Consider the following 14,079-nt stretch of genomic DNA (forward strand, 5'->3'; position numbering starts at 1 on the left):
TTTTCTGTTCCTCTCGAGTGCATCTCTGCCCATGTCCACGAGAGGTCCCCTCAGCCTCCGCCCTCCCCCAGTCAGTGTGGAGTGGGTGGGGACTCTCCGAAGGCAGGGCGGGTGACGTCACGGGGCCGGGCGGGTTTTGCACCCAAGGGGGCTCAGTTTCCCCCGAGCCAGGGTCCCCTGGGACAGCCGGCGGCTCTGCGCTCAACGGCCGCCGGGTGCGTCCTGCGCGAGGGGACAGGCGGGTCGTGGAGCTGGGCTGTGGGGGTTAAAGCGCCATTGCAGCGTCTGAAGAACCCCGTGATTTCAGTTCAGCCAGAAAATCTCCAGGCTGGGAGCGGGCAGGGTGCTTTGCGGAGACTCACTGGAGTTTAGTGAAAGACAGGGGTCCACTTGGGTGCTGCCCAGGACCAGCACGGAATGAGTCTGGGGCGGCGTGTTGTCTAGCGGCTAACCCCGGCACCCCACATGGCAGAGCCTGGGTGGAGTCCCGGCCTGCCCTTAGCCCCCCACTGCTGCACACCCTGGGAGGCAGCGGGTCATAGCTCAGGTAGCTGGGCCCTGACACCCACGGGAGGATGTGGAAGGAGTTCGTGGCTCTGCGCTCTGCCTGGCCCAGCCTGGGCTGTTGGGGATGCTGGAGAGATGAACCAGCCAGATGCAGGTTTTGTCCATCTGACTCTCTGCCTCTCAAATTAAAAAAAATTTGTTTTTTTGTTTCTTAATCTCTTTAAACAAGTAAGCAGACTAACAAAAATCCCTCCCTCTCTTGAAAGGTTAATCTGTTCCAAGAATGGAATTCCTGGGTTTTGGGGCTTGGACAGATCTTACACAGGGTGCTAGCCCTATAGTGGGGACTATGTTCTGGCCATACCCATTTTATACTTGTAAAGTGTATCTGCATAGCCCTTTTCATACTATAGCAGTCAATAGTTCCTTGCCTTCGGCAGCCATTTGTTAGATGGAAAACCGCGTGCTGCAGCTTTCTGGAACACTCCCCGGCCCATTCCTCCCTCACCGTCCTCTCACCCCCAGGGCTGAGGGATGGGTAACAGCACTTTTGCACCATCAGTGGAATAAACTCCTTGAGGATCTTCTTCATAACACGGTGTCTGTGGTTGAAGGTGGACGTAGATGAAATGCAGACGGGAGAAAACAGAGGTGCTTTGTTGTTCCTTCCCACGATCAAAGGAGTTACCCTGCTGAATGGCTGGGATGTGAGCTCACCTCTCTATTAAGTTTGCTTCACAAGAGACAAAAAATCAAGTCAGCAGATAACCAGCCGGTGTGGCCACGAGCAATCCAGGGAGGCTGGATGGGGAGGATGACTTAGCACAAAGCTTTTGGCTTTGTGAATCCGTGGTGAGTGAGCAGCCCAGGCTGGGCTGGGGCGGCCAAGGCAAGGGAGAGTCTGATTATTCATTTGAAAGGCAGAGTTACAGAGAGAGAGGGAAGGAGAGACAGAGAGAAACTGACCATCCCCTGGTTCACTCCCCAAACGGCTGCAATGGCTGCAGTAGAGCTGGGGCTGGGCCAGGCCGAAGCCAGGAGCCAGGAGCTTCATCCAGTCTCCCACATGCGTGCAGGGGACCTAAGCACTTGGGCCATCTTTGCTGCTTTCCCAGGCACATTAACAGAGAGAACTGGATCCAAAGTGGAGCAGCCAGGACTCGAACCAGTGCCCATATGGGATGCCGGTGTTGCAGGTGCCAGCTTAAACCGCTGTGCCACAGCGCTGGCCCCCAAGTGCACATCTTAACTGCTGCACCAACTGCCTGCTTCTAAAACTGCTTCCAAAGAGGTTGGTGGAAGATATTCAAACCCAACTTTAGGCAGAAGAGGATGATGTAAAATCAGTATTTGGTGAGATTGATATATATTAGAAGGCCCATACACCAAACCTATCTACTCTACTTCCCATAATCACTCTAAATTGAGGGCAGAAATAGAAAGTCCAAAGAAATCACAATTTACTTTTTAAAAATATTTATTTATTTGAAAGGCAGAGTGAGGGGTGGGGAGACAGAGAGTTTCCATCCACTGGTTCACTCCCCAGATGGCTGCAACAGCCAGGGCTGGGCCAGGTCAAAGCCAGGAGCCAGGAGCTTCTTCTGGGTCTCCCACGTGGGTGCAGGAGCCCAAGGACTTGGGCCATCTTGTGCTGCTTTCCCAGGTGTATTAGCAGGGAGTTGGAAGGGAACTAGCACCCATGTGGGATGCTGACACTGTAGGCGGCGGCTTAACCTGCTGTGCCACTGCGCCGGCTCCTACACAGTTTACTTCTGAAAGTTTTTATCAGTCCTATTCTTGGGCCCCATTTTTTAAAAGACCCATTGACATTTTCTATTCACTTGAATCTTGTCTCGTTTTTGTTTGGGGCTTGCATCACATACCTCTAGATCTTCCCTTTCCCCAGTCCCTCCACCCAAGGCTAAGGACCCCAAATAGTCTTCTTTGAAGAGAAGCTGCTCTGATGATCTCCCACGTTCTGTGTACACGTATTTCTTTGAGTACTTTTCAGCTGGCTTGAGGACAATGCAGAGCTGTAATCATGTATAGGTGATGTATAGATAGAAAAACAGCCATTATCATACTAACACAAATTAAATTTGGGCAGAGAGGCAGAGAGGCAGAGAGGCAGAGAAAGAGAGTGAGAAAGGGCAAGTGAATAAGTATTCCAATCCACTGGTTCACTCCCGAAATGCCTGCAATGGCTAGGAGGCTGAAGCCAGGAACCAGGAATTCAAGTGTCCCGTGTGGGTGGCAGGGATTCAACTAGCTGAGCTGTCATCCTGCCTGCCTCCCAGGGTGCACATTAGAAGGAAGTCGGAATCAGGAGCAGAACTGGGAGTCATACTGTGATGTCAGATGCAGCCATCCTAATGGTTAGGGCAAAGAGCCCCTCTCCTTATGATAAATTCTTTTTTTTTAAAGATGTATTTATGTATTTGAAAGGCAGAGTTACAGAGAGGCAGAGGGAGAGGGAGATGGAGAGGAAAAGGAAGAGGGAGAGGAAGAGGGAGAGGGAGAGGAGAGAGAGAGAGAGAGAGAGAGAGAGAGAGAGAGAGAGAGGTCTTCCATCCGCTAGTTCACTCCCCAGATGGCCACAAAGGCCAGAGCTATGCCAGTCCGAAGCCAGGAGCCAGGAGCTTCTTCCAGGTCTCGAGGTGGATGCAGGGGTCCAAGCACTTGGGCCATCTTCTACTGCTTTCCCAGGCCATAGCAGAGAGCTGGATCAGAAGTGGAGCAGCTGGGATTCAAACTGGCACCCATATGGGATGCAGGCACTGCAGGTGGCAGCTTTACCCACTATGCCCCAGTGGCAGTCCCAATAAATTCATTAAAGAAACACACCAAAATACATTTCATGCTAAGATTGACATAATTAATTCCAATAAAGGTTTTTTTGGAGGAAGAACAAGTGAGAATTAGGACAGGAAGTTTTCTTTCTTTCTTTCTTCCTTTTTTTTTTTTTTTTTTTTTTTTTTTAATTTGGAAGGCAGAGTGACAGAGAAGGAAAGACAGAGAGGGAGAGCTTCCATCTGCTGGTTCACTTCCCAAATGGCCATAATAGCCAGGGTTGGACCAGGAACTCCATCCTGGTTGGTAGGGCCCTAGTACTTGAGCAATCTTCTGTTGCTTTTCCAGGCATCTTAGCAGGGAGCTGGATTGGAAGCAGAGTAGCTGGGACTTGAATTGGCACTCATAAGGATGCTTCTGTTGAAATGACTCGCAGTTTAAAAGTCTAAGTGCTTCCACTTCTACAGGATTTCAGCATCAAAAGATGGGCTTAGTAGGTTGTGGTGCTGCAGGGCACAATGTAGAAATTGCTAATTGCGGGTGACCGGAAGTTATTTTAGTCAGCTTCAGCCTGGCGGCGCAGCATATTGAGGTTGGGAAGGCATTAGGGAAGCCGGAAACAGAAGGCAGGCAAGTTAGGAGGCCTTGGTCAGCAGCTGAAGGAGGGAGAGGCCAGCATACAGGGCACAGAGGTGGGGGAGGGTGTCTGGATCCCACATGTATTGGGGGCCCGACCTCTGCACTTCTAGGCCGCTCAGCCCCACAAGGGCCTCCGTGAGGGTCAGTTCCTCTTCCCCAAGGGAGGAAAGCAACTCGGGTCGCAGGGGGAAAACCCCCTCTTTATCCTGCAGGAAGTTCTGTTCCATTGCACTTTCCACCTGGCGGGAACCAAGACAGAATGAATAGGGAACACTAGAAACCTCTTCCTTTCTCCGAACCCACAAGAATCACAAAAAAGGCTGCGCTCCTTGTTGTAACTCCTACAATGCCTTGCAACTCCATCTGGGCCTTCTTACGGCCTCTGTAGCGGCAAGCGCATTTATTTCTAGCCCTGTTGCACAGAGGAGGACCTTGAGACAGACCCAGAGGGTAAACGATTTACTCACACCTAGCAAAGTCAAGGTTTTCTGTCTCTTCTCCCAAGAGAAGCCTGGTACACCAAGATCATTGCCCGGCAATTCTCTCTTCTACCTCTCGTTGGGACAGAACAAATAGGAAGTCGAGAGAGGAATGAGAAGTGGGCATGAGCTCTCAGGGGTGCGTCTGTCCTTATGCTAAATCTGCTCCTCCTCTTAGCCCTAGCTATTCCCGTCCCGCTCTCCCGGGAAAAGGCCACGTTTTGCTTTGTTTTGTTTTCTCTCCTTACCAGCTTCAGCTGCACAGGTAGGATCTTTCTCTCCATGGACTTTACTAGCAGTTTCTGTTGGGCTTCGCTTAGCACTGGAGAAAAAATGTAGAGGAAAAGATGTGAGTTGCTGGTGCCGAGGGGACTGCAGACTCCAAATGGGTGCATTTCCGGAATTCCAGCATTCAATTCATTCATTCATTCATTCATTCATTCCTGTTGTGTGCCTGCTCTGTCAGGCATCTTTTCTGGGTGTTAGCTAGCAACTGCACTCCCCCTTTAAGGAACTGACAAAGTGACATGTAATTAGAGTCCAGGTGTCGGGGAGCCAGCGATGGAAGTGTGCTTTTGGTCATCTGAGGAAGGGCAGGCTTCCTAAGGGAACAAAACCCTCAGTTTGTATCTGAGGGGTTGCCTAAGTGGGGACAGTGCAGAGGCAACCAGAAAACGTAGGGTCAAGATCAGAAGATGTCACTCTCTGAAACTAAAGCGAACAGGTGTTAACATGGGTGTTGAGCTTAGCTCTATGCAGAAGGGTAAAACATGTGGCCAGTAAAATTAGGGTTATTTCCCACCTCTATTAGCAAGACTAGGCTGTCTCCTCAGGCCCTCAAAGGGGCCCGAATGAATGAAAGGGGCCCTTAGGAATGAAACTAAGTTTTTTTTTTAATTTTTGACAGGCAGAGTGGACAGTGAGAGAGAGAGACAGAGAGAAAGGTCTTCCTTTTGCCGTTGGTTCACCCTCCAATGGCCGCCGTGGTAGGCGCGCTGCGGCCGGCGCACCACGCTGATCCCAAGGCAGGAGCCTTGGTGCTTCTCCTGGTCTCCCATGGGGTGCAGGGCCCAAGGACTTGGGCCATCCTCCACTGCACTCCCTGGCCACAGCAGAGAGCTGGCCTGGAAGAGGGGCAACCGGGACAGAATCCGGCACCCTGACTGGGACTAGAACCTGGGGTGCCGGCGCCGCAGGCGGAGGATTAGCTTAGTGAGCCGTGGCACCGGCTGTCTCTCTTTCAAATAAAGTTATTTTTAAAAATATAGATGCGGGAGTGGGGGCTGAGCTAGCAGTTAAGCTACGGTTACTGTGTCCACATCCCACATCAGAGGGCCTGGGCTCACTTCCTGGCTCCAGCTTCTGCTTCCAACTCCCCAATAATGTGGACCCTGGGAGGCAGCAGTGATGGCTCAAGGAGGTGGGTCCCCACCACCCATGTGGGAGGCCTGGACTGAGCTCCTGCCTCCAAGCTTCAGCCACCCTCCCCAGGTGTTACAAGTATTTGGGGGAGTGAACCAGAGGAAGGGAGCTATCCCTCTGTTTTTCAAATAAATAAATAACAATTAAAAATATTATTGATATAGAGAACTTGACTGTGGCATGATTTGCCTGGCATTCCTTCATTTGGGAGTTCATTCCAGTGATTCATTCCTGTCACTCACCAGGTCTGTAAGTGAAGATCTTCCCGCCTTACCTGTTAGGGCTCCAAGGAAATACAGGACGGCACCCATAGCCTCCTTTGAGAGTAGGACATCTTTTGGGAGTGCCTCTAGGGTCACTTCATGTCCCTTGTCTAGAGCCCCTTCAAGCTGTGGGAAAAGGTGGGTGACTATTTAGGATGACACGGTGCCCAGAACCTAATAATTCCTGGACACGAGTGACCCCTGTCGCGTTTCCCTGTCCCTTTTCCAAGGTACCAAGTCTTGAAAAGTACTGGACTCTTGGTGCCCTGGCCTCTGGGTTTTGGACCCTGGAAAGGGAAGCGTCCTGCCTGTTCGCCCAGAGAGCCCTCCGGCCTGCTGCCTGCCCCCTGTCCTTGTGAGGGAGCCTGTGCCCTGGGGGCATCGTCACTGTTTACTCTTTCCCAGGGGACAAGGGTGGCACTTGGCAAGCCTGGGGGAAGCTATCCACTATGGATTCCACTGGCCCCTGGCCGCCGCCTTCCCCACGGTCATACCCTCCACCCTCACCCCTACCCCACAGCTTCCTTCTCCCACACTCCCCGGCTTTCCTGAGGCCTCACCGTGAGCTCAAGGTCTTGCAGCTCCTTTTTCTTCCCTAGAAGTTTGCTGAGGGAGCTGAGCAGGGAGCTTTGCCCTCTGTGGCTCAGCTTCTCCACTTCGTGGGTCTCTCTTTGAACCTCTTCTTTCAGGGTCCTGAAGTCCTCGTGTGCCTCGCCTAGGAGACGGTAAGTGTGGCCACCGGCCGGCCACCCTCCCTGCCAGCCAGCATCCTCCCTGCGGGCCTCCTCTGTGCCCTGCTCCCAGCTTGAGCCAAGGAGCGTGGTTATGAAGCTGTCCTCCAGCCCTGATGCGAGGGTTGGGGCGAGGAGGCAGGCCGGGCCCCTCAGTGTCCCGGAACCCAACGTTAATCTTCCCTGCTATCCCAGGCCCCAGCCCGCAGTAGTACACCGTTAACTTCCTGTTCTCCGATTCCAGCTGAAAGTGGGAAGATCTAGTTCCCCTACAGGAGAATGACTATGGCAGCTGAATGGAGGCCAGGGTGGGGCTGTGCTGGAGGGAAGGGGGTCTATGTCTGGGTTGTGGGTAGCTCAGGGACAGCTGGAACTGTAGCCTGGCTCCCTAGGGGCCTGGCATCCCAGGGCTATGTCCAGCCTGCTTTGGGTGCCTGGACGTGGCTTCAATCCCCAGGACCTGGGACTCAGCCCCCGGCTTCCTCTCCCTCCACCCAAATCCTTCCCTTGCCATCTTCAAGCCAAAGCCTTGAGAGAAACACAGAACATTCCTTACCAACATCAGATGCCTGGATAACTGAGAAAATAAGAAAAACAGAACCGCATTAAGGATGGAATCCTGCAGCATGGCAGCCATCCCCAGGGGAGGAGACACTAATGAGGATGCCGAGTGCACCCTGCCTGTCTCCTGGGGGAGCCCGGCTATCTGGATTCTCCTGCTCCATTCCTGGGAGGTACGGAAAGCTCAGGAGAAGAGCTACTGCGACACGGAAACGGGCTCTGGGAGTGCGCTGGCACCGCGGTGACTCAGCAGCTCCCACCCCAGTCGCTGGGGAGCAGGGCTGCAGCCGTGGGTGGAACCCCCAGAGGGCTGCCAAGGCCTTGAGAACAAAGGTACGAGGCCTCAAACCACCTGGGCTTCTTGTCCAAAAACCTCCCCCTTCCACTGCTTCTTCTGAAGCCGCTGGAACTTCCGCCACATTTCGGGTACAGCAGTTGCTAAGACCAGCTCCACCATCTTCCCTGTCAATCCCGTGCAGAAGGGGAGAAAAAGCTGGGAGTTTCTGAGTCAAGAAAGCAGCATCGGATGAAAGGGAGCACTTACGTGTGAACTTCTCTTCTGGTTTTTCTAAAGACAGAAACAATGCACACGCCTCAGCATAAAACTCACTCTGCCTTGTTATCTCAGGCAGTTGTCAAGGGAACTCTATCCGTGCTCGTTAGAAAACCCATGGAGCCTCTGTCAGCTCTGCCACCCTTGCAATTGGGGAGCGCACTCTGCCTCCAAGCCTTACTCTGCTCTGGTCTCTGTATTGCTCTGTCCCTCTGGGATAGGGTTTGTATGCCTCTATCTATCTTTCTGAAAGTTGGTATTGATAAATAGTCTTGGGGGACTTGGGAAGCAAACACAGGGCTCCTTGGGGGGTCCCAGTGTGCGCTGTTGGTGGCAGAGAGTGCAGGGGCAGGGCAGGGATGCAGGGAGCCGGCAGCACCTGCACTTACCTCCGGGAGGGAAGGTCTGCATGGTGTCGCTGCAGATGTGCGGGATGTCTGTGACGGGCAGGGGAGGGAGAGCAGGGGCACACTCAGCAGCCGTTCTACCCTTCCTTCTGCAACCGAGCCCGAGGGCTCTGTAGGAGCTGGACCTTGTCCCTGAAATGCCTCATCCAATTCCTTGCTCCATCTCCGTTGCAGGAAGTTGGAAATTCTCTCCTAGGATAGCAACTATTTCCTGCTTTGCATTCTAGTACTTATGCCTGTTTCCACCTTCCACGGGGGGCTTCAGAGAAGCTGTGCTTGTTCAGTTTTGCACCCACTCACCCAACTAAACCATGGCTGCCTAGCAACAAGTAGATGCCCAGAACCCCCAACCTCTTCACCCATCAGGAGCAGCCCCTGGAGCCAGGTTCCCAGCAGGATCCAGCACATTCCTTCATGCATTCCCTTCCATGGCCACCAGAGGGGGCCAGAATGCCTTGGGATTGGTGTGGGGAGAAGGTGCGGGTCTCTGCTCACCCCACTCATCTTTGCCGTTGACCATCAGCTGTCTCACTCGGAAGGCCAGGACACAGCCCTTGGGGATGGTTACAGCCTCCTTGTGGTTTACAGATCCCTAGGATTAGAAGGTGAAGATTTGTGAATCCTAAGTATGAGAAATTGGGGGTTGGGGACAAGAGCAGGGCCAGGGCTGGGCTGCGGGCCCCTGGGGAGTTAAGAAACACCTTCAGCGGTGTCTCTGATCAGCTCTCTACCTGCTCTGGACTCGGTGAGGGGGGGGTGTCAAAGCACTTCCGCTCCTCTCCTGTGACATCTCTCCAACCATCTCTGTCTGTCTTCTTGGTTCAGACACGGGAAGGGACCTGGGACACCTGCTCCTCTCACCTGCCTGTGTGGCCCTCTGACCCAGGCAGGCTCTGGTTCCTTCCTCTGCGTCTTCTCCTTGTTCCATGCTCACCTCGTGCAGGAAGCCTCCATGACTTAACCCCTTCTCCCAGCTCCAAATCCCAAACCATCCCTCGAATGTCCATACTCAGTAGAGATAGGTGGGTGGAGCGTTACTTATTCCCGCTGGGTCTTCCAAGCCTGCGCTCTCTGGACTTCAGCCCCTGCATCTGCTCTGTGTCGTGAGCCTGAGAGCTCTCTATGAGCAAGGACTTCCTGGGCCCCTGCTGCTTCCTTCTCCTCCCTCCCCTCGCTGCTCATCCCTTCTGGGATCCGTTCTCTCCATCTCTTTCCCCCTCTCTTGCTATAACAGCGGGTGCTTTCACTGCGTGCTCCTTTGGTTTGCTTCCATGGTGTGCACATCTCCCTGATCCCAGAAAACCCATCTCTTTGATCTTGCAACTCTCTCAAGTTACCATCCTGTTCTTTCCTTCACTTCATTGGCAAATATCTCAAAGAACCTGCTCATCCCCTCTGTCTACTTCCTCACTGTCCACTCCTCACTTCTTCATTCACTTGGCTTCTATTTCCAAGGCCTTCTCTTGAGATGGAGAGCACCGCGAGTGCAAACCCGTGAGTGTGAGTTTCCCCTTCCCCGATTGCCCCTGTGGCATCTGGCTCAGAGGTTGGCCCCCACTGCGTGCCACTGACCAGAGAGCGTGGCTGACAGGTTTGGGTCTTGAAGAGCAGGGAGAAGGAAAGTCCTTTTCAATATCCTGGGTGGGGCACAGACCAGGCAAAATTGATGAGACCTCTGAGAAGGGGCTGTGTGTGCATGACTGTGTGAGTCCGCGTGTGTGACAGCATGCATGTGTGTGACTGTGTGAGCATGCCTATGTGTGAGCATGTGTGTGACTGTATGAATGTGTGTGGCTGTGTGTGTATGCATGTGACTGAGCATGTGTGTGTGTGTGACTGTGAGCATGCCTGTGTGTATGTGTGTGTGTGACTGAGCATGTGTGTGTGTGTGTGACCGTGTGAATGTGTGTGTGAGAGAGAGTGCAGAGCCCAAGTTGGACCACACCTGGAGCCCCAGTGGGGCGAAGAAGGGGAGGGAGAAGCAGCCCTCTGCCTTGCCGGCTCTCTCGAGAGTCACTTCCTGCACAGTCTCCACCACCTCCATCACCACGTACAGGTTCTCCCCCCGCTCACGCATCTCCTTCAGGAACGGGTGGTCTGCTGCCAGCTTCCTGCAGTGGGGGACACAGAGGGGGGCGCTCGGAGCTCGGCCCGTGCCTTCTCTTCTGTGCTGTGGTGTTGGGGAAGGAGCAGGGGCTCTGGGGTAAGACTGGGGCTGAGACCCAGAGCTGCTGCTGACCGGTAGGGCGGCTTATCCGAGTCGGAGTTGCCTCATCTAGAAAATGAGTGTACTGACGCCAGCCGCCAGGGTTGTCGAGATAAACTGCCATCGCCTGGCGCAGCGCCTGCCCAAACAGGGCCTCCTGTGCACCTCTCTCTATCTCTTCTGTCATTTGTTCTCTCCACCTCCTTCCTCCTCTCTTGCCATGAACGCCGGTTCCTCCTCACCGCTTGCTTCTTCTCCCTGACCCCACGATAAGCACATCTCCCTGATCCTGGAAAAGTCATTTCTTTGATCTTGCTACTCCCTCAAGTGACCACCCTCGGTTTTCCTTCACTTCATTGGCAAATATCTCAAACAACATGCCCACCCCCACTGTCTGCATCCTCACCGCCCACTCCTAGATTTCCACTCCTCAGTGGACACCACAGGGCTTCCTTCCCGTCACACCTGCCCCTGGGCAGCACTGATCCTGCTGTCCAAAACCCCATGGCACACTGCCTTCCGTTGGCTTCCAGTCACGCTGTAGGATCCTGGTTCCTCTCCTGGCTGTCTGGTTCTAAGTTTTATCCATTCTGTCTGCGTCCATTTTCCGCTTGACCTGGCTTGCTAAAATGTGATGTTCTCCAAGATTCTGTTCCCTCCCCTGTGCTCTCTGATTTCCGTGCAACAGTTCCCGCTTCCTGGAGTTTCAGTCTTTGTGTTGCCGACCGCCACACGTGTGTGTTCGCCTTGACTGCTCTTCCCAGCACCTGTCAAACATCCTCAGGGCAGCGACAGACTCGGAGCACCCAGAGGGGACCCACAATCCTCCTGTCCAGTGCCCCTCTTGCTCTGTCTTCCCGTTAGCTGTCACGTCACCGTGCTTGTCCTGCGGTGTCACACCTGGATCACCTGTCATCGTCAGCGTTGCCAGAGCCTCTGCCAGGTCTGAGTCCAGGCCATGCTGCTGCCCTTCACGGCAGGTCCTGCCTCAGTTCCCCGTCTTCAGTCTGACTGCTTTCTCCCTGGATTACATCTCTGACGCACAGTGGGACAGTGCTCCGTCTGCCTGCTTCAAACCCCTGTCCCTATCTGAATGGCTTCCTCCACGTGGCTGGATTAGTCAGGAGACACATCAGAGCACTGCAGGTCTCTCTGGTGCTTACAGAATACAGGATCTCAATCACCTTGACCTGGCACCTGCTCTTCTGTGGTCCGCTCCAGGTTGCACCTCCCACTTTTTGCACTTGTGTCTCTTCTGCTCCTGCCAAAGTGGCTATTCGTGGTCCCTTATTGATTTTTTTAATTTTTAAAAATTTATTGGAAAGGCAGAGGGGAAGAAAATCAGACAGAGACAAATAGAAATTGTCCATCTGTTGTTTACTCCCCAAATGCCTGCAACAGCTGGGCTAGGCCAGGACAAAACCAAGAAACCAGAGCTCCATCCAGGTCCCCCACGTGGGTGGCAGGGACCCAAGGACTTGAGTCATCACCTGCTGCCTCCCGGGATGCACAGTAACAGGAAGTTGGAATCAGGAGCAGAGCTGGGACTCAAATCCAAGGCCTCCAACATGGGATGTGGTTGTTCCAAGTGGTGGCTTAATCGTTGCACCAAATGCCCATCCCCTGTCCTCCCTGGGCCCCTCACCCCCCTTTGTTTTGAGAGTTCTCAATTTTGAGCCTCTGTAGCATCCTTCTACCAGCCCTGCATGTCCAATTTCTACTGCCCTTTCAAGGCCTAGGTCACGGGCCGCCACCTCTGTGAGTTCTTTCCTTGTTTTCCCAGCCAGAAGTCCCTCGATCTGCCCCAAGACTCAGATCACTTACGACTTCATGCCTCGGACCATGTTCGCATTTGTGCATTTTTTTCACTCCTAGATTACAAGCAGATACGAATGTTCTAGATGCGCCCCAGCATGCTCTAGGGTGCTTTGCACGCCACGAAGCTCTTAGGTGTTTTCTGATAGCTTCTGGAACACCTCAGCCCTTGCTTCCGGCCTCCCCAGCGCTCACCTTCTTTCAACCACTACTTAACTACGTAAAAGCCAGTTCCCCTGTCAGGCCAAACATCCGGAGCACCGGGCGTCACCACTGTATCTGCCACGCCCCTGGTGCCCCTGGGACGGGCGTGCCAGGTGTGTGTGTCATGCTGGGTAGCAAGCCTCACTTATGGGAGCAGACGCGGCGCTCAGCTGCGGTGGGGAGCAGTCCTGACCAGCTCCACCTTTGTAGGAAAGTTCATAGTTTTAACGTTGGAAGGAGCCAAAGCAGTGATCCTTGGACCCCATCATTTTGCAGGAAAGAAAACTGAGCTCTTAAGAGAAAACTTTTCCAAAGTCCCAGCCCAGATGCACAGACATTCTAGAAGGTTCCCAACAGGTGACCAGATTGGCACCCGCCAGCATGAGGGCCCCACCCTTCTACGCCCTGCCCCGCTCCATCCGGCAGCCCCCAGCCCGCTGCCTCTCACCTCTCCTCATGTAAGGTCTCCAGGGCCTTGGGAGCCACACTGAGCGTCTGGACCTCCAGAGTGCTGTTCCGGGACAGCCCTGCGGTCCCCGTCACCTTCACCGTCTTTGGCACATCCACCTCTCCCTCCACTCGAGCATCTAGCATATTCTTAAAGCCAAAGTTCCCAGAGTCTGTTGGATCTGCAGGAGGAAGAAGACAAAACGGGCTGGGCCGAGAGGCACCCCTTGTCCCTCCTGCTGCCTGAACTCCCAGTGGGAGCCCTGGGCTTGAGGACATCAACCACATCTGGCCAGAGGGGCCTCTGGGGATAGGAGGCCCTGTCCTCAGGACCCCTCGGAGGTCAGCCGCAGGCCCCAGGCTCACCCGAGGGGGCGCTGCCAGGCTCCAGCAGGTCCAGGAGGGTGTAGTCCGTGCGGACGTAGCGGGCGCCCCAGAAGAGCGTGCTCTTCCTCTTCCTCAGCACCAGGCAGAAGGGGTGGAAGCGCTTGAAGTCGATGAGGCTGTCAAGGGGCGTCAGGTCCCCGCGAGGGTTTAGCTGTCTGGCCAGGGCCCGGGTGACATTTTCAAACATGGTCATTGTCTCTGGGAGGGAGAGGCAGGGGAGATGGGAGAGGTCACGATAGCTTCCAGGGGACCAGGACTCGGGGCCCTAACAGAGCCCTTCGAGATGCCTGGGTCCCTGGACCTCAGGGCTGGAAGGAGCCAAGGGGCCGTCTTCTTGTGGAGGGAGGAAGCTGGGGCTCAAGAGCGCACACCGGTGATTGGGAAGCCAGACCGCCCCTTTCTTTGTCAAGGGGACGAAGAGTGTTCTCTCCACGCTCTCGTCCTCTTCACAGACTGGAACATTTTACCAGCGATGGAAGGGAAGCTTCCTCTCCCATCAGAGAACAGCCACGGGGAAGGGAAGCTGCCACTCCTGGGGCCAAGGGCCTGGGCGGGCAGAGCTGGGCACCTGCCCCAGTCATCATTTCCCGGGGCGCAGGTGCAGCCCGCTGCAGTGCCCTGTCCCTCCTTGTGCCCACCTCCCGGCTCTTGGGCGAGATGAGACCACT

At 54.3% G+C, this 14,079-nt stretch overlaps 1 protein-coding gene across 1 annotated transcript; it reads right to left on the reverse strand.

Annotated features, from left to right (window-relative positions):
- Positions 1 to 3,932: 3,932 nt before the first annotated feature.
- On the reverse strand, positions 3,933 to 13,604 carry GSDMA (gasdermin A). The gene is made up of 11 exons (XM_062216886.1): positions 13,391 to 13,604; positions 13,026 to 13,206; positions 10,298 to 10,463; positions 8,848 to 8,944; positions 8,335 to 8,382; positions 7,937 to 7,960; positions 7,388 to 7,408; positions 6,661 to 6,815; positions 6,112 to 6,226; positions 4,664 to 4,737; positions 3,933 to 4,175 (listed from the first exon to the last, which is right to left on the reverse strand). Exons 1-11 carry the CDS (start codon positions 13,602 to 13,604, stop codon positions 3,933 to 3,935), a joined length of 1,338 nt encoding a protein of 445 aa, XP_062072870.1.
- Positions 13,605 to 14,079: the final 475 nt, after the last annotated feature.

This window comes from Lepus europaeus, chromosome 18 (genome assembly GCF_033115175.1).
Source record: "Lepus europaeus isolate LE1 chromosome 18, mLepTim1.pri, whole genome shotgun sequence".
NCBI classification, from domain to species: Eukaryota; Metazoa; Chordata; class Mammalia; order Lagomorpha; family Leporidae; genus Lepus; species Lepus europaeus.